This window comes from Nannospalax galili, unplaced genomic scaffold (genome assembly GCF_000622305.1).
Source record: "Nannospalax galili isolate Female #2095 unplaced genomic scaffold, S.galili_v1.0 scaffold39, whole genome shotgun sequence".
In the NCBI taxonomy this organism is placed as follows: Eukaryota; Metazoa; Chordata; class Mammalia; order Rodentia; family Spalacidae; genus Nannospalax; species Nannospalax galili.
The window spans coordinates 7,651,890-7,677,740 of NW_008346683.1; the positions used below are offsets into that span (position 1 = coordinate 7,651,890).

At 43.1% G+C, this 25,851-nt stretch overlaps 2 protein-coding genes across 5 annotated transcripts; one reads left to right on the forward strand and one right to left on the reverse strand.

Annotated features, from left to right (window-relative positions):
• Nucleotides 1-582: 582 nt before the first annotated feature.
• On the reverse strand, nucleotides 583-19,451 carry Tdg (thymine DNA glycosylase). The gene is made up of 10 exons (XM_008843156.3): nucleotides 19,238-19,451; nucleotides 12,552-12,691; nucleotides 9,912-10,153; nucleotides 8,121-8,190; nucleotides 6,496-6,631; nucleotides 6,219-6,301; nucleotides 6,042-6,136; nucleotides 3,335-3,506; nucleotides 2,650-2,772; nucleotides 583-1,844 (listed from the first exon to the last, which is right to left on the reverse strand). Exons 1-10 carry the CDS (start codon nucleotides 19,258-19,260, stop codon nucleotides 1,702-1,704), a joined length of 1,227 nt encoding a protein of 408 aa, XP_008841378.1. The 5' UTR covers nucleotides 19,261-19,451; the 3' UTR covers nucleotides 583-1,701.
• On the forward strand, nucleotides 19,144-25,851 carry CUNH12orf73 (chromosome unknown C12orf73 homolog). 4 transcript variants are annotated; one of them, XR_003851097.1, is made up of 5 exons: nucleotides 19,144-19,271; nucleotides 22,144-22,579; nucleotides 22,878-22,994; nucleotides 24,646-24,845; nucleotides 24,936-25,851. XR_003851097.1 is itself a non-coding variant. In XM_029568341.1 (5 exons), exons 3-4 carry the CDS (start codon nucleotides 22,887-22,889, stop codon nucleotides 24,739-24,741), a joined length of 204 nt encoding a protein of 67 aa, XP_029424201.1. In that variant the 5' UTR covers nucleotides 19,144-19,271; nucleotides 22,144-22,579; nucleotides 22,878-22,886; the 3' UTR covers nucleotides 24,742-24,773; nucleotides 25,561-25,851. The 4 variants fall into 4 exon arrangements, 3 of the variants coding, with proteins under 3 accessions (XP_029424201.1, XP_017656114.1, XP_029424200.1); XM_029568341.1 differs by having other exon boundaries at nucleotides 24,646-24,773; nucleotides 25,561-25,851; XM_017800625.2 differs by having other exon boundaries at nucleotides 24,646-25,851.

Below are 25,851 nucleotides of genomic sequence, written 5' to 3' on the forward strand. Positions count from 1 at the left end.
TTCTAGTGAGTGTTTGCCATAATTTAAGGATATTTTCTCCACTCAAATAAGGAACTCTATGGTAAAACTACAATAGTTATATACCAAAGCAATACCTAGTTACATGCTTTACATATTCCCATGAAAAAATAATTCAATTGCTCCTAATCCCTGATGCAAGGCACTTCAAAGCACCTGCACAAAATGTCCATGTAAACAGTACAGTGCACCATTTAAATAACATGAATGACTTACACACAGCGTGACCTAGACTTAAGGAAAAATAAAATCCATCACTGCCACAGCTAAAAGGCATATTAAGAGTCACAAGAAATTGTTTCTCTTATTATAAATAGAACAGGCTACAACTTCCTGTGGGGAGTATAAAAACCTCACTGTCATTTCATATCGCTAAAACTGCATGCTCCCTGGGTATGCATAAAATCAGATAATCAGGAGTGATCAGGAGTGAATGTAAATAGGAGTTCTGAACACCCAGCTTTAACATCCAGCCCTAATGGTCTGGACCATTTGTAGCACCATGGAAAATGCAGTAGAAAACCACAAAGGTATATAACTCCAAACAACCTTTTCACGTAGTCCATGGCAACAGCAATGATGCACAGAAAGAAGTTTTTAAATTAACTTTACCTAGCAAGAAAAGTTTTGCATTATTTTAGTACATCTCATGTACATGCAGCACCAGTTTAAATGTTATTAAACACTCCAGCATCTTGTTGCTCACACTGAAAGTTCATTTCTTAGAACTTTCCATGCCACAACCTTATAGCCAAGGAGGATAAAAATAGAAAGTGATAACCACTGATAGGGAAATGCAGGTCCTTTCCCATCGAGTAAACCACAGATGAGTGACAGCTGTAGGTCTACTGCAGTCTCAGGAACCCACCAGCTCAGCAGAACAGTTTCTGCCTGCTAGAAGATTAACAAAGGTGTAGGAGACCAAAGGCAGGGCTCAAGGCCGTGCAGGGAAGGCTATACTCGGGGCATCTGATAACTAAGCAACTCTCACACACACCACTGGGAAAGTAAAGAGGCTGAGTGCGACTACAACTCAGGGAGCCCCGAGTTTACCCTCGGTCACCAAAAAAAACCAGACTCCACTGAGATTAGTCGGCTTTGTAGATAGAATCAGCCCATCTGCCTCTCTACCAGTGAGACTCTTGGCATACCCTTCTTGGGCATTAAAAGGGATATCTGGAGATATGCACAGTGGAGACTCAACTGCAAATATTCAGACTGTTGCCCTTAAAAATTACAGATCAGCCGGGCACACGCCTTTAATCCCAGCACTTGGGAGGCAGAGGCAGGTGGATCTTTGTGAGTTCAAGGCCAGCCTGGTCTACATAGCAAGTTCCAGGACAGCTGGGGCTACAGGGAGACCCTGTCTCAAAAAAAAAAAAAAAAAATTACAGATCAAAGTAATTCCTCAAAGAAAATCAGTTTCTTCATAAATGAAATGTAGCATATGAAAAGCTGGAATGATAGTTAATTCAAATACAAAAGCTCATATACAAAACCCCTACTTTTTTCTTCCAAACTACTTAGACTCAGACAGTTGATTCTACCATACAACTGTTCTGTACTATAGTTACACCATTAAAGTACTGTCAATACTAAAATACCAGTTAGCACACTGAGGTTCTATGTCTTGACAACTGCATTAAAACTGCAGCACTGTGGTGGGGCTGGGAAGCACCGTCCTTAAATGCAGCTTCCTTCTTCTTGCTCCTGCGCCCCACAGTTATTAAAGGAAGGAATCTGGTCTGTGAATGGCTGTGTCATCCACTGCCCATTTGGAATGTCATTGAGAGCGGATTCTCCTCTTGACTCTGAACTGGTGGGTGCTGGGAAGGGAAAAGAATGCTAGCTTATTTTCAAGTCTCAAATGATCTAGATGGAGATTTTATTTATTTTTTATTATTTTATTTATTATTTATGCCTGCATGTAAGTTAGTGCACCTGTGTTGTACAATGCCCATGGAGGACAGAAGAGGCTGTTGATCCCCAGGAACTGGAGTTACGGACAGCTATTAGCTGCCATGTGTGGGTGCTAGGATTCGAACCCGGGTTTTCTGCAAGAACAGTCAGTGTTCTTAACTGCTGAACCATCTCTTCAGCCCAAGATTTTATTTATTTATTTTTGTTGCTATTACAGTTTTGAGACAGGGTCTCCTTGTAGTCCCAGGGATTGTCTCTAGCCTGGAACTCGCTATAATGTCCAGGCTGACCTCTAATTCACAGAGATCCTGCTGCCTTTGCCTCCCAAGTGCTGGGATTAAAGGTGTGTGCCACCACACCCAGCCAAATGGCACATTTCAAAAGTGCAACAAAGGAGAATTATTAAAATGCTTAGCAAGTTTCTTAGAACAATGCTAAGTCTCTATTTGATTTTCGGATAGAGGAGTGGTCAGCCCTCATTTGTTATTCAAGGAGGAAAATGCAGGTTGGTTGGTATAGAAGTCATGACTTAAGAACGTGAGCTGTGAAAAATCTGTGCGGTTCAGTACTGCTTGGCAATCACATTTTCATCACTGGTCACTAATTACATTTGTAGACGGCTACTATTACTCTTCGGTAATCACTCTCTGCTGCTATGGCACTCCCCCTGCCCCAATCCTTTGGAAGGTGCACATCTGGAGGGAAACATACCTAGCCCGTTTGAGAAGCTACAAGGCTCAGTACTGCATGGGTTTTCACCATAAGCACCGCCGTACGCTGCTTCATAGCCCGGATCGTACTTCTCTTCCTTAACAGCCATCTTCTTTGCATCCTCTGTGGGAAGGGTAAAAAAGGACTGAACTGCTGTGTAAGAGCTGTGTATGCACATACAGCTGAGTTATGTCATTTGCTATACCTTTTTATTTATTTTTAAGGATTTTTTTTTTTGTTTTAAAATGGTCTTCCTGTAGCCCCAGTGGACCTGGAACTCCCAATGGAGACCAAGCTGCCTAAAGCTCATAGAGACTTGACTGTCCCTGAGTCTTGGGATTACAATCATGTGCCACCTCATGCGGCTTATTTCTATTTTTTATGTTATTTTTATTAGTTTTTTTCTTCATCAAATTGCTATCATTTTCTAAACTCTGCAGCATACACTAACTCCCAAGAATTGCAAAACCCCAGCAGATTCAATTTTAGGCAAGTACGATGTTTTAGACCCTCAAGGTATGTGGGTAAGAGAGTAGATAGAAAACCTTGGTACAAGATCTAAACAGGGATAGCATCTGTTATTAGAACACTGGCTACAATAGCTATTTTCTTTTGCTTTTCAATCTTCAACTTCCTTTCTGGTATGCATATACACAAGAAATCAAGAGTGCGAACAGTTACAAACCTTGGGCAAGCTGTAGGTCAAATGTATATTGCACCTCCTGAACATCTGTGTTTCGCTCAATGCCTTTCAGCTGATCCCTCAAGTCTTTCAGCTTAATGTAGTAGTGAACTTTGTCCTGCGCCCTGGGAAACTGAGCACATCGTGCACTGGACGACGGCATAACATAGCAGAGCTGGAATCACAAACGTCTATAGTTTCAGAATTTTACCATTTAATTAAATCTACTCATACTAAGGTTAGAAAAACTTATCTTTATTTGGTTTAATAGGCAGATACTTAACCACATATAAATTTTTACAGCAGGTCATGGTGGCGCACGCCTTTGATCCCAGCACTCGGGAGGCAGAGGCAGGTAGATCTCTGAGTTCGAGGCCAGCCTGGTCTGTATAGTGAGTTCCAAGCAGCTGGAACTACAGGAAGACCCTGTCTCAAAAAGAACGCCCCCCCCCAAAAAAAAAGTTTTTTACAATGGCATCAATAGGCCAATACTTTTTTTTTTTTTTTTTTTTTCAATAAAAAAGATAAATGCACTCATGGGTCATTGTAACAGTTAAAACTTCTTATAAGATATGATTCAAATTGATATGGTCTCCATTAAAAAAAAAATCAATGCCATAATCTAACTCACTGTCAAGGTTAGCTTCAGCTGTCAACTTGACATAAACCTAGAGTCACCTGGAAAGAGAGAGCCTCAACTGAAGAACTGCGCAGACCAGGCTGGCCTACGGGGAATCTATGGGAGATTATCTTGGTTGCTAGTTGATGTGGGAGGGCCCAGCCCACTGCGGACAGTACCATCCCTAGGCAGCTGGGCCTGGGCTGTGTAAGAAAGGTAGCTGAGCAAGCTCGGGGAAGCAAGCCAGCAAGCAGGGCTCCTCCATGGTCTCTGCTTTAGTGCCTGCCTCCAGGTTCCTGCCTTGAGTTCTAGTTCTGGCTTCCCTCAATAAAGGACTGTGATCTGTAAATTGAAATAAACCCTCTCCTCCCAAAGTTACTTTTGATCATGGTGTTTAGTACAACAACAGAAAGCAAAGTAGGATAGTAATTGCATTATTTTATAGGCAATCAGAAAAAAAATTGAAATTTTAAAAGTAGTTGAAACCAGACTGGGAGAATTAACAAATAAATGACCTGTTGTCTTTAGTAGTATTCAGTAATACAGCTTTTATATTGATTGATGAGGTCATCATTTTTTGTCTGAGGCCTGTTCATTATACAATTCAATTATAGCATGGATAATAAATTCGTAAATTTCAGGTTTTACTACCTGAGTATATTTAATAAAAACGCAGATAACGGGAAAAAAAGTAGTAGAAACTGCTTTAGGTGGCAAAGGCTTTATTCTTGTCTCCCTGAAACCTGGCAGCACAGTGGCTTCTCCATCACTTATATGTTGTGTAAGTTGTCTCTTTAGCATAGCAGGCAGTGTGTTAGTCTCAAGCTTATAAAATGTACACTCAATGTGTTGACTTATGCACTGTATGGGTTTTTTTTTTTTAAGTTGCATAGAGAGTGGGCCTGGTAGCACAGGCCTATGTAATCTCAGGAGGCTGAAGCAGGAGGATGGCAAGTTCAAAGACTGTATGGGCTACAGAGTAAATTCACGGCCAGCTTGGGCAACTTAGTGAGACCCTGACTCAAAATAAAAAGTAAAAACAGGAATGGAGACATGAGAGATCAGTGGTAGAGCACTTGCATAGCACTGTAAGGTTCTAGGTTCAATCCTCAGTACTGCACATAAAAATAAATAAATAAAAAATAATAAAAGAAAGCTGCATACAAAACTTAAGACTACTTATGAAGACTAGGGTATAGCTCAGTGGTAGAGTAATTGCCTGGCAGGCACAAAGACCTAGGTTCCATCCCCAGCATTACAAAACAAAAAACAAAATAAAATAAAGCAAAACAAACAAAAACCTACACTTAAATGCTGAAGAAGAAAGTGAACAAAATTGAAACCAATTATCTACAGAAACCCTGTGGAAGTAATAGTTTGAAAATCACTGAGGTATTTCCTAATGCCTTTGTATATCAAACCAAATGGCAGGGTAGGATGGATGCATCTGGCATGTATGGCTCTAAAATTACGTTGGAATAAGATATATAATTGAGGAAGTCAGCTCTACTAATCAGGATCATTCTGTATTTTAAGTTTTTAAGAATTTTCTATCGTATTTTTAAAATATTTTATTTATTATTTTTATTTTATGTGTATGCGTGTATTCCCTGCATGTAGGTAAGTGCAACCATGTTGTGGAATGCCTGTGGAGGACAGAAGAAGCTGTCAGATCCCCTGGAACTGGAGTTACGGATCCCCTGGAACTGGAGTTATGTACAGTTGTTAGCTGCCATATGGGTGCTGGGATTCAAACCTGGGTCCTCTGCAAGAACAGCCAGTGTTCTTAACCGCTGAGCCATCCCTCCAGTCTCTTCTACTGTATTTTTAGGAATGCTTGTACTTAAGAATTTCTAAGTCACTGCCGTTGAGGATACTCTAGTGAGTCAGTTCCTCTGACAGTCACTTGACAGATATTTTCTTTCTAATAAAAGTCTAACTGCATCTGAACTAATTCGTTAACTATTAGTGTAAGCTGGAACTTCTCATGGCATAAACTACAGTGTACAGGATGTTAAAAAAAATGGGGGAGGGGACAAGTTAAAAGAAAGTTCCTAGCAGCTGCTTGACAAGTTCCTTTAGAAGACTTACAGTTTCTGTGTCCGGGATCTTATGGGGTTGAAGCCCAAATTCCAAGTTCTTAACTTTTACTCCAAAAACTTCTTTACTGAAAATTTCATAAATACCTAAAACAAAATCCAAACACATTTAACAGAGCCCCTGACATCAGATAAAGAGAAAAGATACAAAGTTTAAAGCAAATCTTACATTTTCCATTGAACACTGCTATTCGAGGCTGATATTTTTGCAACTTCTGTACTAGAATACGTCCTCCTTCCCGAAATTCTTTACTAGAATTAAAAAGTAGTAAAACACACAAATATATCAATATTTGCAATATGTTACATTCAGGCAGCTTTCAACAAAAAGTCACATTTTTATTTGTTGAGCTTGGTCTGATTAGAACCATACAATTTTCCTAGATGACATAAGGTGCCAGCACAGTCCAGGTGCCAGCCCTTAAAGATACACGTTCTGTAACTACCTAGAAAGATCCTTGCTGCCCGGTGTTGTCCTTTCCACCATGTTGGTAAATCCAATGCCGTACTTCCCAGGCAAGGTGTGATCATCCATATGATTCAGCTGGACCTCACTCAGCCCTGACATGAACAGACATTTCCCTGTGAAAAGAGCACCTGGTTTATTTCTGCAGGAGGGGGAAGGCTTTTACCCAAGAACTGACAGAGTAGTAGACATTCTGTTCCTCAAACTGAGGGAAGAAAAGGCTTTAGTGTACACTAAAAGGTACAACCTAGGTCGAACACTACACTAAGCACTCTAAGTTGGACACTATGCTAATCTCTGTGGATGATTTCATTCACCATAATTTTCCTGTAAGAAACTATTACCTCCTTTGCACAGGTGGTTAAGGCAAATGCCTGTCTGAGAACAGTCTCAAACTGTTTCTTTCCTAATACTTGGTAACATTACCACCTACCCTTGGATTCCCCCTCAGATAGACATACAACAACATACTAAACACACTCAATCACTTTGACAGTGGAGGAAATGAAACAGATCACACTTCCTTCGAAATCTTTAAAAAAATGGGGACAGTATGTCACGAGTTACAAAAACACAGTATTACTTAGTCTAAACGTCTGTAGTATTACTCTTAATCAATTAGTACTTTCTGAGGAGTGTGAAAGGATTTGTATGTGCAACTTAAATACATAGAGCAATACAGCAGCAGCAGTACTCACTCTTAAAGCCCACTCTCAGTTATCTCCTGCTAGACTGGAAGTGGATAGAGAATGCCTCAAACCACAGCATTTCATATACAACTGATATCCAACGATCTATGCATTTCATCTCTCTAAGGAAGTAACACTGAGTCCAGGAGAGTCAACACTTTGTCTACACCGTCACAAGAATCCACTACTGTAACTAGATCTGTGGACAATAATTTTCTTGTGTTTTTGAGACAGGGTCTCATTTTGTAGCCCAAGCTGGCCTTGACCTCACGGAGATCTGCTTGCCTCTGCTTCCTGAGTGCTGGGATTAAAGGCATGCACCAACATGACCAGCAATAATATTTTAAAATTACTTTAAACAAAAATCAGGAAAACTCTGAAAACAGTTTGAGCAAAGAGAAAGTTGAGTTGTGGAATGCAGCTTAGCATGCTCAAGGCCCTGGGTCTGATACTCAGCTCCACACTTTTTCACGCCCTTCCACTCTCCATTAACACCAAAATGTTAACAGTGACACATCATTTCAGACCCTTGATTTTCATGTATACACTAAGAAAAAAAGAGAAAGAAATATGAATGTGTATTTATTCATATTATTTCTTTTTAAAAACAATTGTTTAAAAAGCCTATTAAGGGACTGGAGAGATGGCTCAGCAGTTAAAAGCACCGACTTCTTTTGCAGAAGACCTGGGTTTGATTTCCAGCACCCACATGGCAGCTAACAACCGTTTGTAACTCCAGTTCCAGGGGATCTGACGCTCATCTCTGACCTCTACAGGCATTGTATGACATGGGTGTACTTGCACACACGCAGGCAATACACTCATACACATAATAAATAAAATATCCTTTAAACACCCTATTAATAAAAATACCTCATTTTAAAGCAATTAATGGGAAAAAAAACTAGACACTTACAAAAATGGTTTCCAGGTCCAGGGTAATGATGCCCTTTGTAAGCAGCCATCAGTCCTGGGTTAATGCCAATCTACAAACACAGTAATTAGACACTTTAATCCTTAAAAGTAGGGCTCAGTGGACAAAGACAAGTATTGCATTACTTTCCATATGCACAATTCTGACAAAAGACAAGGTTCTGTTACTGCCATGTCCCTATGCTATGTAGTATACCGAATAAATTTGGGTGTTTTTTTTCCCCCATGAAAACAAACAAAAAAACCCAGGGGGTTGGTGGTCCTGGAGAGATGACTCAGCCATCCAGAGCACTGGCTGCTCTTGCAGAGGACCTAGGTTCCCACACGGCAGCTAACAACTGCCCATAACTCCAGTTCCAGGGGATCCAATGCCCTCTTTTTTTGGTATTTTTGAGACAGGGTCTCCCTGTAGCCCCAGCTATTCTGGAACTCACTACTAGACCAGGCTGGTCTTGCCAATGCCCTCTTGTGGCCTCCACAGGCATCATGTATGTAGGTGGTGTACATATATAAAGCAAGCAAGATACTCATACACATAAAATAATTTTTAAAAATTGAAAAAAAAGAACATGAAGTTCGAGGAGTGGTTAGGGAGGTACTGGTGAATGAGGGAGTTAGGAGTATGGGGTGAATATGGTCAAAATACGTTGTATGAAATTCTTAAAGAATTAATTTTAAAAGTCTTAAAAATAGAGGTTTTAAAAAGACATGAAAATAGAAAGTAGAGTATTTGGGAACAAAAAGTGATCAGGGAGGAGGGACAAGAGGGCAAGGGGGGTGGTGAATACAATTAAAGTACATTATATACATGTTTGAAACACAATGAAGCCTGCTTTGTATAATTAATGTATGTTAATAAACAAAAAAAGAAAAGGGGCAGGCTTAATCTTTAGGGTTTCTATGCAGGAGTGGGACATAAAACTGAACTGATAATATGCAAATTTAATTCAGCATCTTATCAATTCCTGCTGCTGATCTGAACAAGTTACTGCACACTGAGACATCCTTTCTGAGATTTACTGCTGCTTTCAAACCCAGCTTCACCCCTTACTGAGTGCAGGCTGCTCACCCTCAAGCAGGCAGGCTGCCTTCAGTCATGAAAGAGGTCTTGGAACAGTTAGTCTGACTCTCGTCCTGCCATAGGCCTGGTTCTTGACTCCCCAAAATTAACCTATTCCACCACGCCTACACAGTTGTCCACCTGAAGTTAATTAGGTGTTAATGTTTCTGGCGGTTACTGACATCAATTCTGTCAAACCAAGTGTGATAGCATATGCCTATAATCCCAGCACGTGGGAGCAGAGGCAGCTAGTACTGCTGCAAGTCAGAAGTCAGCCTGGATTATCCAGCTAGGGCTACATAATGAAACTGTCTCAAAATATCAAAAAACCAAAAACAAAACCACTCCGGTACTGTCTGTCATCTATGGAATATTCCTAAATATCATGTAATCTAAGTGGGTCACATGGATTCTTTTATTTAAGCACAACCCTGTGAGGGAGGTATTATTACCTGTTTCACCAATGAAGAAACTGTTAGAAAGAGAAAGGCTTTCCCAAGGCTCTACCCTGTTCTAGGATTTGAACCCAAACAGCCCCAGTCTCAGGTCCACCCTCTTAAACACTCCCATCTACCACTACTTCATGAGGTGGCACCACTTACTACGTAAAATCTCAGAAATGGTTCCTTCCAGGAAAATACTAGCTTCAAGTATGAATGTTAAGTTAGTCCTCCAACGCTATTTATTAAATCAAACAATGGCAAAAATTCTTACAATCACAATGTCCAGATTGAAGGTCAAAATATCAGGAAGAGTCTTGGTCAAAAGCTCAGCTTCAGAAACACCATTGAAACGGTCTACTTTTCTCTTCACTTTAAATGTGTCTGTAATTTTTTCTTGCTTTTCTTTCGATTTTGCGGACTTGCCAGGTTTTTTTGACTCAGCAGGTTTCTTGGGTTCCACTGGGTCTTTGGGTTCTACTGTTCTGGCTTTTCTTTTCCTTCTTTTCGGAGCCTCTGAAACACAATGATTTCCAAAATGAAGACGCAGAAAATGAACTTAGAAACTCTAGGTGCTTCCCCAGAAGCCATCCTATGCACAGGCATTTTTCCTGACTCCCCAGTTATGTTCTGATACTTCTCAACATCTGTCTCTGCAGTCCGTTTCCCTTCTCGCTTTGATCTAGGTTCATGTGGACTCCACTCTCCCATGGTAGTCAGAGGCTGATTTTCTATACAATCTTACTTGGCTTCTTGGTTTCTCCAGGGATACACAGGTGCTATGAACTATTTTACAGAAATTCTAACTATAATGCATAAATAATTAAGGAAACAAACTTAAGAACAAATAGAAAAACAGGCAGGGGGAAAGATCTTAAATCATTTCTCACTAGCAGAAAGCCATTTGTATCTTGTTTTAGAGGTTATGAGGCATATTTCGTTCCATACACATTCAAAGAAGTGAGTTCAAGGTACTGAAGATGAACTTTCATGTCTGGCAGAATTTTCAAAAGGAAAGACTAGAGATGTGTCAGGACCTCCACACTACTGACACTTAAGGCTGAGCACTTGTGGTGGGGGGCCACTGTACACAACAGGATGTACAAGAGCACTTAACCCTCTGTACATAATAGATGTCAGTGCCACCCTGCCAGTCCTGCCAGTCCAAAGTGTCTCTTGACAAGGTTAATGTCCCCTGAGGGACAAAATCACCCATGGTTGACCTAAAGTTACTCAGCGGGAAGCTTTGGTCTCCTAGGCTCCTGCTCCACTGTACTATCTGGCATTTTCCCAACCGAAGTAGAAGGGCTCCCAGTGGCTTTGCGTCACACTGCTTCAGCCTCTCCCTACACCAAAGGATCCGCTACCACAGGCTGGTAGCCAGGGGAGCCCTGGTGCTCAGTCCTGGAAACACAGTAGAGGCAAGGCAGGAGGCAGCTCTAGTCAATGGAGGTAGGTACTCCTGGGACTATTCAACTGTGAGCATAGTCCTCACATAAATACTGTACCCTACCTCCTCCCTCCTCAGAACCTATATAGCTTGGCTTCTATTTCTTCTTCTTTTTTTTGAAAGATTTATTTCTATTATTTTTAAATTATGTGGGAGATGGAGTTATAGGTGGCTGTGAGCCACCTGATTATGGGTGTCAGGTTCTCTGCAAGAGCAGTACATGCTCTTAACTACCGAGCTATTTCTCTATTCCAAATTCTTTATCTTGGTGCATGGCATTTCCTTCAAACAACTGCCCATGTCAGAAACCTGACAGTTTGCTACACTTTGGATATTGTTTGACTTTGTTCTCCAAGAGTTTCTATGTTGGAACTTAGTCCCAAAATAGCTGTGTTAGGAAATGTGGAACTTTTAAGAGGTGGAACATAGTGAGGGGTCCTTAGGTAAATTAGGGGCATCCCCTTGGAAGGGACTGTGAGATCAATCTGTCTGTGGTTTCCTGTCTGGTGATGTGATTCCCTTTCATATGTACTTCCGCCCTGTGATCCCATCTGCCATGAGGATTTCTCAGACCTGAGTGCTTTGACCCTTCAAAACTGTGAGTCAAACCCCCTTTCTTTATAATGTCACCCAGTGTCAAGGATGTATTATAATGCAGAATGGACTAAGACAGGTACCTCAGGTTCCTCCCTCTTCCTCAGCAGCTACGTGAAAACCATTCACTCTAGCCAGGCAATTCTGACTCCTGAGTATTTCCCCTTTCTCCGCCCTTTCTAGTATTCTTCATCTTTCCAGTCTATTCAAACAGCCGAATCCACTCTCTGCCTCCACGTCCAAGTTCTCTGCCACACAAAACATGCTCCAGACTGACTTAAAATGCCTGTTTAAGCCATTCCTTTGCCTACATTTCCTCGACAGCTCCCTATCACCTTAGGAATAGAATGTACATTCCCTATGGTAAGAAACAGGCCTTAACTGGCCCCATCCAGCCCTCTCTCACCAGACTCTCTACGCTCCAGACTCCAATGATAGTTTTTTGGCTGCCATGCCTCCATCTGCTCCCTCAGCTGGCATCTTCCCCACTTTGTAGTTCATGGAGATGAGTCTCCCCTTGAGTTTCAGAGCTTTAGTGTTTTTTCTGCTGTCTCTGAGCCCCCTTGGTCCAACTTAAGTGCCAACCTAGTAAGGCTTCAGATCATCCACCCTGTGCCCCTCTGCACCGCAGTGTGCAGATGTATTACCTGTATTTACTAATGACTTTCCTCTACTAGGGTAGGAGACTTTCAAGGGCTAGACTGTGCTTTTATTCCTCAAAACTGACCAGAGCACTTAGCGTATACTAGCTACTTACAAAGTAGACTTTATTTTTCAAAAGATACTAAACAGATCTAAATCTCATCATTGACCCCTTTCTCAAGTATACTGGCTGGCCTGTATCTACTCTCCATCATGGTGGAAAAGTACCTGGTACCAGTTCCTGGGCAGGAGTTGGCGCAGGAGCTTCTTCTGGCCTCTGTGGCTGTGGCACTGCCACGTCAGACGCTTCAGCCATCATGTGCGGAAACGGAAATGAATAAAAAGCTTGAGCTTGCTCAAGAGAGTAGCTGAAAGAACAATTAGATACAAGTGACGATTAGACAAGAACAATTACCTGAACGTAAGTTTAAATGGTCAGTTGTAAAAAAATCATCTCCAGGATCCTAGTGTGCTGTAGCCAGGCTGTAGTAATCATTTAGAGTAGATAGCAGAGAGCAGGAAGAGCCCGTCTGCACTGTCTCCCCACCTTTACCTCATCAAGGATCCCAAGGAAACGTTAAATCTCACTGTTTAATGACCAGAGGTGCCACCAATAAAACCTGCTGGTCCTGTCAAGTCAAGTCGGCCTGCACCTTCTCTGAAATGCAATCATAGAAATTTGCTAGTAGATAGACTTGAAGGTCCATCAATGCGTATGAATTAAACCTACTCACAAATACAATGTATGTCCCCACCTTCACGCCTGAATCATCCTGGCACAAAGATTCCCTGGCCCCAACGGGGTGACGAGGTTTTCTTTTGGTTTGTTTGCCTGGTTTCTTATTTATTCATTAGGTTTGTTTCCTGTTACAGTTGTTGTTTGCCACTATATGGGCACCAGAAATGGATTATTTTGTAAATATCTGTTCAACTAATGAAACAAATAAATCTTTTTAAATATTTTATTTATTATTATTATTATTAGACCAGACTGGCCTTCAACTCAAAAAGATCCACTGGCCTCTGCCTCCCAAGTGCTGGGATTAAAGGCGTGCGCCACCATGCCCAGCTAATATTTTATTATTTTTACTTTATGTGAATGAATGTATTGCCTGCTTGTATGTAAGTGCACCCTTGTCGTGCAATGCCTGCAGAGGTCAGAAGAGGGCGTCGGATCTCCTGGAACTGGCGTTACAGATGGTTGTTAGCTGCATGTGGGTCCTGGGAATTGAACCCAGGTCCTCTGCAAGAGCAGCCAGTGCTCTTAACCACTGAGCCATCTCTCTAGCCCCACAAACAAAATAAATTGTTAAACTTACTTGAACATGACCTAAATTTTATTAAAAGGAAAGACTGAACGCCTTCCTGAGTAAGGTGGCACACACCTCTAATCCAGCCCTGGAGAGGTGAAAGAAGGGGTCAGTGAGTTCTAGGTCAGCCTGGGCTACATAGAGAGAGCCTGACTCAAACAAAACAAGGGCTGGAGAGACGACTCAGTGTTAAAACATTGGCTACTTTTGCAAAGCACCTGGGTTTGGTTCCCTTCACCCACATGGCAGCTAATAGCAGTCAGTAACTCCCATTTTAGGGGATCTGACACCCTCTTCTGGCTTCTATGAACACTGCATGCATGTGGTATACTTACATATAAACAAGCAAAACACCGACACACATAAAATAAAAATAAAATAATAAAGCAAAACAAAATGCAAGAAACAAAACAAGGAAATAGGCCACCAAAACCCACTCTCAAAAGCAAGTCTTTAAGGAAAGCAATTTCCAAACACCTTGCTATAGTGATCTAAAACCACTGTCTAAAGCTACTGCCCTCGGCACAAAGCTGCGGGGCAGCGGGGTGGTAAACAGATGTGTTGGAATCAAGTTCAGCAATACCAAGTAATAGCATTAAATGTAGAAACCGTTTGGAAATAAAATGGAAAGGAATCTAGTATTTGGAGAGGGAAGTCACATTTTCTGTGGCAAAACAGTGTTTAGCAGCTTGCTTTCTGTGTTCAGCCTCAGAAAAGCAGAGGTTCAAGGATCCAATTCTGTAACCAGTCTTAACTCAGCAAAATGGCCAAGTAAATGGTCCAGGAGACACAAGATAACAGTCTATGGGAGACCAGGCTGGATGCTGGATGCTCACAGACAGCAGGGGCTCAATCCCAATGGACAGGCATTTTGGCTTCAAGAAGGGCAAGTTCCTAGACAGAAGGTCTCAAACCAGCAAGGAAAATATTAAACTATAGTTTCAGTTTTATTTCTTTAAATATATATACTTTTCTTAAATTAATGGTTCAATAAGGCATTCTACTAACATGAGAAAATACTGTGCAGCTACTAAAAAATGAGTTATTATGTAAAATTACAGAGAAATCAATATATTTGAGGTATTTTTATGTGAGTGCTGGGGATCTAAGCTCAGGCCTTCATGCCACTACAATGTACACAAAGACATTTATGAATTTGAATGCTAGGAAACCAAGGAGTTCTGGGTAATCTAATTTGTAAGCAGCACAAATCTGTGTCAAGCTGTTAAAATGTCTTAAATATCACACACACGCATGCACGCACACTCACACACCATTTCCTAAGACAATCCTGCAGTGCTTCTGAACTTCTCCAGGAGAGGGGGGCAACAACAAAGAGCAGAGTCATCTCTGGTCTGGCCCAGCTTCCCTTCCCTCACAATGAAGACGAAGTTAGACTCAGTGACCTCTACCCATGGATAGGACTGACTGACTAAATCTGAACAGACCCTGTTTAGTTACTTTCCTGGTTGGTGGGAACAAAAACCTAACAAGAACCAACTTAAGGGAGGAAGGGCTTATTCTGGCGCCCAATTCAGAGGAATGCAGCCCACCTTGGTGGGGAAGGTGTGGCTGACCAGGAAGCAGTTCTAGAAAAGGGGGGAATGGCAGTGCTTAGCTGGCTTTTTACCCTTTCCTTTTTTACTCAGTCTGGGACCCAGCCCATGGGATGGTGCTGAGACAGGATAAAGACAGGAAGGTTAAAGGGCAGGAAAAGGAAGTAAGTCTCTCCAGGATCAGAATGGGAGGTAGAACCTTGAGCAAAGCTGATAAAATCAAAACTCCCTAGAGAGACTGGCTTATCTGCCCAAGGACATCAAAGTAAGCAGGCTGAGAACAACAAACCATGCTTACTTAGGATCAGAATGTTTGTGGCTGGAAGTTTAACTGTGTTACCACGTCTCTCTCAGTCCTAAATCTAAATAACATACCTCATAAAATCACAATTTTATTACAAAAAGAAATTATTTTAAGAGGGAAATAAACTAGATGTGTCTTTTTTACTTAATTAAGAATTATTTATTTTTGTTTTATGTGTATCAGGGTTTTGCCTACAGGTATGCAAATACACCCATGTTGTGCAATGCTCATGGAAACCAAAAGATGTCAGATCCCCCGGAACTGGACTTAAGGAAGGTTGTCAGCTGCCATGTGGGTGCTGGGAACCGAACCTGGGTCCTCTGCAAGCACAACTAGTGTTCTTAATCACTGGGCCATCTCTCCAGGCCTCAAAGATCCAGCTTTATGTGAGCAGAGGGCTGCAAGAATGAATTCCTCAGGCTACCACAGTACTGCTGACATTCAGGGCAGGTCTTCCTTCCTCCTCTGTTAAAGCTCTCTGGAAACACTCTCAAAGATAAATCTCAAAGATCTCAAAGGTGCTTCCAAATCCAGTCAAGTTGATATTGAATATTAACCATCACAGACCCCAAGACCTTTTTTCCTGCATCAAACTTATATATCCTCCTTGTTCACTTTTCTTCTCTCACCTGTTGACCCTCACAACTGTTCTGCACTGCCTCTTTCCTTCTCGTGCTGTTTATTCCTTCTCTCCTAGACCCCATCTGTACCCTCTTCTATCGATCTAAAGTGTTACCAGGACTGGTTTTCAGAGCTGGAGGGGCTGGAGAGATGGCTCAGCGATTAAGAGCACTGGCTGCTCTTGGAGAGGACCAGGGTTAGGTTCCCAGCACCCACATGAGGACTAACAACCATCTGTGACTTCAGTTCCACGTGATCCAACACTCTCTTCTGGCCTCCGCTGGCACTAGACAACTCAGATGTACTTATATTACAGACAGGTAGAACATTCATACATATAAAAATAAATTTAAATTTTTAAAGAAAAGAACTGCAGTTGAAAACTACCTCACTGCGTTATTTGTAATCCCTAGCACTTGAGAAGCTGAGGCAGGAGGCTCACCACAAATTTGAGGCCAACGTGGGCTATACAGCAAGACTACCTCTAAAGATTTTTTTAAAAAGTCTAAATTCAGTTTAATTCATATTTCCTGTATTTTAAAATCTCTAAAAATAATGACTACAACTGCTTTTTAAGCTATTTTATACTATTTTAAGGATTTAGGTTTTAATATTCTAAATACTTTTTGCTATCTTCACTTGAAATAAGAATACACAACATGGAAAACTCACAAAATAATGACCAGTGCTAAACAATCTGAACGCTCAACTCTAGGGAACTAGTCATGTAGACTATCAAGGAACCTAGCAGAATACAGATCTGCTTCTGACACTGCTTCATAGAAAATTGAGTACTCACCCTGTGCATGGACTGCTAAACATGTGAGCACAAAGACTTAGTTCAAGTCAGAATTTTCAGTTCAAGCCAGGCCTGTAATCCCAGCCATATGGGAGGCTGAAGCAGGAGGATTACAAGTTCAAGGTCTAGCTAAGTGAATCTAAGGCTAACCCAGATAACGCAGTGAGACTTTTGTCAAAATAAAAAGTAAAAAGAGAGCTGGGCATGATGGCACATGTTTTTAATATCAGTACTTGTGAGGCAGAGTTGGCCCTTTGTCAGCTGGAGGTCAGCTTTATCTACATAGTGAGCTCCAGGCTATCCAGGGCTATCCACTATCCAGTGAGACCTGCCTCAGAAAAACAAAACAAAACAGTAAAAAGGGACTGGAGAGATGGCTTAGTGGCAACCGCTCTCTGGCACCTGGGTTCAGTTCCCAGCATCTAAATGGCCGCTAACAATCATCTGTAACTCCAGTTCCAGGGGATTTGTCTTCCTCCAACCTCCATAGGCATTGCACAGCGTGGATGCACTTACACACTGCAGGCAATACATTTATACACATAAAATAAAATATTTTTAAAAAAGACAACAAAAAGATAGCAGGTACAGGGATCAGTGGTATAGTGCTAGCCTAATGTACCAGAGGCCCTGGATTCAGTCCCTAATCCTCATTCCCCACCTCAAAATAATAATCCTGGTTCACTTTAAAATTCCTTTAATATGATATCGAGTTTTTTCCTACTATTTGGTCTTGTTTATGGGGTGCATGTGTGCTCAGAATCAAACAAAATACTCCATATTACAAGTCCAAATACTCCTGAGCAGAATCACCAACTTCTTCCTTCTGAAGATAAATTACACGCCCCAGTACGTGAGAAACTTGCAAGCTACTTCTCCCTCCCACTATGCTTTGCCTTCATTTTTCTGCACCGCAGTACAGGATCGTCCCTCGTTTTGTTAATGATTCACCATTCTACCCAATCAAGGTTTAGTTATGTGGACTCTGCTCAATCAATCAGTTCTACAAACCCCTCTGAGAGTGGGATAGGGCACTCACTACTTTCATCAGCAAGCTACTAGCACCCGAAAGTTGTTAAAGTGCTGAAGAGCAAAGCAGGAGACAGAGCTACCTGCCTTATCAATAGAGACCCCTAAGCAAGCTGTCCTTGAATCTTTTCAGTGTAAACCAGGTTTCCGTTTCACAAGGACGGCTATCAGCCCACTGTCACCTTGTCCATGGAGATGTAGGATGGCACAGCTGTTGAATGAGAAGGCAGACTAAAGCCAGCAAGTCTTGTGAATTCAATGGCCAGTCACTGAAGGTCAGGATAATTCTTCATTAGGCTTAATTGTATTTTATTTCTACGCAAATCATTCCTTTTCCTTGCAAAGGCCCTGCCATCTTTAACTTTCTGTCAAGAGTTCAAATCTCAGAGCTGGAGAGATAGCTCAGAAATTAGAGTACTTACTGCTCTTGCAGAGGACCTGGGTTTGGTTCCCAGAACCCACACAGCAGCTAACAACTGTCTGTAACTTCAGTTCAGGGGATCCCACACCCTCTTCTGGACTTTGCAGGCATTGCATGCATGTAGTGCCCTTACATACATGCAGACAAAACATTCATACACATATAGTACCCCCTCCAAAAAAAAAAAAACGGTTCAAATCTCTAAATGTACACTTCTGTGAAACCGCTTGTGATATACCCAAGACTCCTAAAGGACAACTTTTTTTTCTTTTTGAGACAGGGTTTCCCTGTAGTCCCAGCTGACCTGAACTCACTATGTCGACCAGGCTGGCCTTGAACTCACAAAGATCCGCCTGCCTCTGCCTCCCAAGTGCTGGGACTAAAGGTGTATGCCACCACGCCTGGCCCCTTAAGGACAACTTTAAAGATCCTTCCAGCATCCCTAGAAAATCACACTTTAGATCGCCTTCTTCACCATGTCATTCGTACTTCCACAGTAATACGATCTAGCCTGAGAGAAGCCATGGTGGACATCTCACAAGTTTACCCTGAAAGCAGGAGCTAGGTCCGCAGGGTGCTCAGTCTATCTCTCTATGCATGGTCACCAGGGGGGAAGGAAAGAGCGAAGAACAGTATCCCGGAAGGCAGATTTTCTGGTGGCAGAGGCTGCTCCCCACCTTCCAGAGCTCAGGGTTACTCGGGACAGGTGCTGGGCACAGCCAGGGGAGGGGGCGGCGCAGGCCTGCAGTGCGCACGCGCGGCCCGGCCTTTGTATTCAGCCGGGCCTGGCCCACCCTGACCGCAAGGGCGCGCGCATGGCGCTGGCCGTCAGGGGCAGGGAGGGGCCGGAGGGGGCGGCGAGCTTCGGCATTACCTGCGTGTGGCCTCTGCGTCCATTCCTGGCACAGGTAGGCTCCTCGGGCCCGATGGATGGACGGACAGACGGACGGGTGGACGGAAGGCTGGCCTCGGCTCCTACCCGCGCTACATCACCCGCCTCCACGGCACTTACGTCCCGGAACCCCGGCAGGCGCGGTGTCGTCACGTGACGCCTCCCTGTCCAATCCCTTCCCAGGCCGTCAGGCTGCTGCTTGGTTAGGTCCAGGGAAACCTGGAGGACGGAGAGGTGGAGGGGGAACCACTTACTGACGTCAGCTTTGTGGGTGGATGCAGGTGACCGGTTGGCTGCAAGAGCACTGGCTGCTCTTGCAGAGGATCAGGATTCGATTCCCAGCACCCACATAGTGGATAACAACCACCTGTAACTCCAGTTCTAGGTGAATCTGACACTCTCTTCTGACCGTGGGCATTGCATAATACGGGTACACTCACATATATGCAGGCAGTACACTCATAAAACTAAGACAGTTTAAAAAATTGCCTTAGATAAACTATCATTCCTGGGACGCGGAAGGAGAAGCTTTGGAATAGGAAGACCTAGGAGTGGACCTCAGTTTCCTAATCTGTAAAAGGAGGCCCTTCGTGGAGTGTAAAGCTCTAGGTAAACCATTTTCTGCTTCGGTGATGTTCAAATACGTTTGAAGGCCCTGAAGTCCCCAGCACTAGGTGCCGTTGCAGCATCCCCTCAGAATCCTACACACCAACCCCTCCTTTTCTTCCCCGTGGCTCTGTTGGGTTTTTGAGGCAATCTCCACTTTGTAGACCTGGCTTACTTTGAACTCTGTGACTATAGTCAGAGTGGGTTTTTGTTTCATGAGTACATTTCTCAGTGCCTATCACTGGTTTGTGTGAAGACGTCCTTAGCTCTTCCTAGTGATAGGCTTTTGTTTCTTTAGTTTGCATGATGAAAAACATGGCTGTGAATTAGAGTTGCCTAGCTTGTGCCCGCAGTAAAGCTTATTTACAGCAGCAGACGTTTATTTTTCACTCCTGTGACATATGAGCTCAGAGATGGTGGTGGCACCATGCATGCTTCATGCATCTTTCATTCTAGGATCCTTTTTAAAAAAGCCTGTCCATCTGCGGAAATGATCCAGCAGTTTAAGAGCCCACAGTACTCTCGTAGAATCCAGTTCCCGGCACCCAGGTCTGGTGGTTCACAATGGCCTGTAACCCCAATCCTGGACTCCACGGGCACCTGTACTCACACGCACATTTCCCCATACAAATAAAGTTTAAAAAAAAAATCTTTAAAAGTAATCAAGAAAATCCTTCTATGAATAAACAGAAATATCAATTGTTTAAAAGTGTAAATTAACTATTTTTTTTTCTTTCTTTGGTCTTTTTGAAACAGGGTCTCCCTGTAGCTCCAGCTGCCTGGAACTTGCTCTGTAGACCAGGCTGGCCTCCATGTCACAGTGGTCTGCCTGCCTCTGCCTCCAGAGTACTGGAAAGAAATACTTGCAAAGAGCATTCCACACTCTTAAGGAAACAACCTAACCAAGCAAATGGGCAAGAGATTTGAGCAGATACTTCACCAAAGAAAACATATGTATATGGAAGTCTATGAGCCAAAGCAGGGCATGGTGGCACATACTTATAATTCCAGCACTTTGGGAGACTGAGGCAGGAAGAACACTGCAGGTTGGAGGCCAGTTTGAGCAACTAATAATCCACTGTGTGTATTTGTGTATTCACGCTCAAGCATCTGTGTGGGTGTGAGTGTGGAGGCCAAAGGCTGACTTCAAGTGTCTTTTCAGTAGCTTGGCATTTTCTTTATTTGAGCAGGGTCTCTCACTGGACCTGGAGCTCACAGATTAAACTAGGCTATAGTCCCAGGGCTAGGGAGGCAGAAACAAGTTCACTGAACAGCCAGCCTAGCTTACTTTGGGAGCTCCATGTAAAGTGAGAATCCTTGTTTCAACAAACAAAAGGTGGATAGCACTTGTGGAATGATTCTTATTCTTGTCATTGTCCTCTGAACACTTGGTACCTGAGCGGACATGGACACACACACACACACACACACACACACACACGCACACACACACGCACACACACACACGGGACATGTTCACAAAACAACTTAGGGATAACATTCTGTTCTAGTTTACCTTCAATTGCTGTGACAAAACACTGACCAATACCAGCTTGGGGGAGGAAAGGGTTTATTTGGCTTACATTTCCCAGGTCACAGTTCATCACTGAGAGAGCCCAAGGTAGGAACTCAGGGCAGGAACCTGGAGGCAGGAGCTGAAATACAGGTCATAGAGGAATGCTGCTTACTGGTTTGGTTCCCAGGCTCAAACTCAGCCTGCTTTCTTTTACAATACAGAACCACCTGCCCAGGGGTGGCACCACCCACAATGGGCTGGGCCCTCCCACATCACTCAGCAAATCAAAATGCCCCACAAATATGGCCACAGGCCAGTCCAATGGAGAAAATTCCCCAGTTGAGGCTCCCTCTACCCAGGTGTCAAGTTGATACTAAAGCCATCCCGCATACGTTCATTAATCTCAGTTGTAGGAATGGTTTCACGTGTGTATGCACGGCAAACTACGCGAAATTGAGCGTTTTAAGTGAGCTTATATGTCAAATATACCCCCATAAAGTTTAAAGTTTTTAAACATTTTATGTGTGTTAAGTCAGAGGACAACTGTGTGGATCCTGGGGATCGAGCTCAAGTGGTCAGGTTTACCGGCAAGCGCCCTTACCCGTTGAGACATCTCATGTTTTGAAGTTTCAAAAAATGTACAGTGATTCAGGTTACACATTCAATCTTAATCCTTTAGAGTTCATTTTTTTGCAAACCAATCTACAATCAAAGCATGATCTTTTAAAAAATACATGTATTAATGTCGATGTCTCCTCTTTTCCAGTAACACTGTGAACCACAGGCTTACTGTCTGGAGCTGGGACTGCGAACGCTTTGAACGTCTCTCACTACAGGGAGACCTCCCCTCAAAGCACGCAACTATGATTGCGAAACTCTTCCTAAACGTGGTCAAAGCGTGCGATCCTGCCTGAGAGAACAAAACTGCCAGGAAAGTTCAACATTAGGATAGGGGACAGGGGCGAGGGGCTGAGGGCCCAGGCTGGGCAAGAATGTGGAAAAGGATATTAAGAAAAACCTTCTAGCTTCCCCCCAGCGGCCCATTTCCGCCAGAGACCCATGAGTGCGCCTGCGCCGCAGTGCCCTGGTTTTCCGCGCCACCGCTGCGCTTACCCGCTGCACTTTAGTTCCGGCCCGCAAGTGGTCCGCCCTCGCTCTAGAGGGAACTTCAGACCGGCTGCCAAGGGCGTGTGCACCTCCCGGTACAGTCTCCCGCGCGTCCTCAGGGGTGGGGGCGAGGGGCTGCATCTGTTCTAGGGGAACCGAAGGGATGCGAAGAGCCCCCACACCTCGGCGCCCGCCTTTCGCTTGCTCAGTTGGCGCGCCCGGCAGGTCCAGCACCGCACGCTGAACGGCGCGCTCGTCCGGAGGCTCCGTGACTTCGGGCCCTGGGCGCAGGGACCGGAGGGCCCCTGGCATTGCGACTCCGCCTCCTTTCGCTGCCCTGGCGTGTAGGGGCGAGCCGTCCTTGTAACACTGTTGACTTTGCTTCTTCGGCAGCGCTCCATCATGCCCGGGGGCGTGCCCTGGCCCGCCTACCTGAAAATGTTCGCTGCCAGCCTCCTGGCCATGTGCGCCGGGGCCCAAGTGGTGCACTGGTACTACCGGCCTGACCTGGTGAGTGCCGTGGGGCGCGTGCCAGTCCACGGACCTGCACCTCCAGCTGTATGCTCTTATAATATGGCCATTCTGTCCCATTTGCCCGGTCCCTATTGTAAATTGTTCGTAGCGTTTGGATATACAATGCTGCAGCACATCTTTCTTACCACTTCAGACTGTGAACTCTTAAAAGAGTTGTGAAGTGTCAAGGACACTTCTTGGAGACAGAAAGTGGCAAGAACTTTCCACCGAGATGCAGTTTTGTGTCTAGCTTGTGCAGGAATAAGCTATCAGCAGCTCTTTACCAAGAAAAGAGAGTCTAGAATTTGACCCTGTCAAGTTGACTTATTTCAGCTCATTATAATGTGCAAGGATTGTTACCAGCAGCTGCCTGTCCATTGGGAGCCGCAGTCTCTACAAAGGGCGTACAGAAGCTACCAGGCCACCTCATTGTCATAGGCTGGTGACATTGGCAGTAGGTCACCTGTTCATAGACTTAAAGGCTAGGATGGCAGGCTGCCTTAGGATGCTGCATGTTGGGCTAATTAAGGGATGTATGTTCTTTACCTAGACTTTTGTAATTATTCCAGCTGCCACTGTTATTACAACCACAGCCACATTGTGACTGCTCAGAGGTCCAGGCTCTCAAAGGGGTGGGCCAAGTGGAGAGGACTGTGATGAGTCTGCGAGCTTGGACTCAGCACTACTTTAGGGAGAACTGTTGAGAGTGCTTTGTTTTAGTTGTCCAGCATCATTCTCCAGAATAGCAAGGCAGTGTTTTATGTATTTATTTTTATATGTGAATGTTTTGCCTGTATGTAAGTGTCCCACAAGCATGCCATACCCACAGTTCTGAATATACTGTACTGAAAAAACATTGATTTTTTTTTTCTCCTTTGTGATGGTGGGAAATCAAACCCACAGCCACACACATGCTAAGGCAAGCACTCCACCACTGAGCCACAGTACCCTATGCCTTTCTTTACTACCTCCCTCAAAGGCAAGGATTGTGGGTCTTTTGTTTTTTGTTTGTTTTTGCTCATTGCTTTATACATTTCACATAATAAGGACACATTTTTTGAATTCATGAATTAACTCCTAATAGCCATTTCCTGTGCCTGGTAGAGTCGGCAAATAGTGCAGGAATGAACTTCCTCTTGTTGAAATTCTCATTTGAAATGATTCAAATTTTAAGTCAATTGAATCTATCCCTCTCTGAGTCCTATAGGATTTCAGACCTTGCAAGGTCTGAAATAAATACAGGCCTAGGAAGAAATTTAGATCATCTAGAGGTCCTTTTAGCAATGGTTATTGTTGAGTAGCATGGGGGAGTGCTTTTTGTTCCAGGACAGCTGGGGCTACATGGAGACCCTGTTTCAAAAAGACCAAAAACAAAAGTCTTTAAGGGGGCTGGAGAGATGGCTCAGCAGTTAAGAGCACTGACTGCTCTTGCAGAGGACTCGGGTTCGATTCTACGAACTGTCCTTAACTCCAGTTCCAGGGGAATCTGAAGCCCTCTTCTGACCTCGCGGCAACATGGGCGCACTCACATACATGCAGGCAATACACTCGTACACATAAAGTAAAAATAATAAAATATTTTTTAAAAAAGGTCACACAATTATTATGAAGGAAAGCTGGCATCTGCTTTTTGTTTTTATTTTTGTAGACAATACCTGAAATTCCACCAAAGCCTGGAGAACTCAAAACGGAACTTTTGGGTCTGAAGGAGCGGCACCATGAACCTCAAGTTTCACAGCAATAGAAACTTCAAAATAAAACTGTGCCAAGAATTCTGTGAATAAGTTTTAAATGTGTATATTTTTACATTTATTGAGTCAAACACTTATTTAGGCACCTAATCTAAAGGTAACTGCAGGCAAGTGTGAGGTTGAGATGAATAGATAATTGTGAGCTTGTATTGTGGTTTAATCAAACTCTCTTTTGTTTTGTGACAAGGTCTTGCTGTATAGTGCAGGCTGGCCTCAAACTCAAGGCAGTCCTTCTGCATCAACCTTCCAGTTGCTGGGATTACAAGTGTAAACTACCGTGCTTGGTTCAGTATCTTATAAAAACTGCCTAAATGAGTTTCATCAACTTCCAGCATTTGATTGGGAATATACTTCATCTTCAATATCATGTGAAACTGAGTATTTGCAATGCCTCCTGCCATTATAATTCTTGTTTCTCAGAATAAGCTTGATTATGATGTCACATTATAAATTATATATAATAAAAATGAGGATGATACCGCTTATGGGCTCTCAGTTAACATTTCTCTAAACACTGCAAAGTACTGCTTATACTTAAAGTATTTTGTATAAAATCAAAATAAAATTTGAAGAATTTCATTTGTGACTTGGTCTGTCACAAGGTCCTTAACCCCCAAATTTGAGAAACCAAATTAAAACTGGCATTTAATTTTTCTTATACATGTAAAAATGACTTAAAAATGTAAATGAATATTATATGGGTTGAACTGTGTCCCTAAAAAGATGTTGACACCCTAACCCTCAGTGCCCATGAATGTATTTAGGATGAGGCCACAGGGCAGGCCTAATCCTTGTGACTATTGTCTTTATAGGAAGGGATGCCATGGAAGGACAGACACAGGGAGGATGTGTGAAGACACAGGCAGGAATTGGAGTGATGGAGATATGAGCCAAGAACACCAAGGATTGAGGCCCCCACCTGAAGCCTGGAAGAGGAAAGGGAAACAGCAAGGCTTCACTCACGTTGGACTTCAGATTCTAGTCGCCAAAACCAGAGAAGGTGTATTTGTCTTTAGACCACCTACTTTCCTACAGCAGCTGTAAGAAATGAACTTGTTTCTAGATTTCTCTGTATAAATAAAGAACAAAATTAATTTATAGAA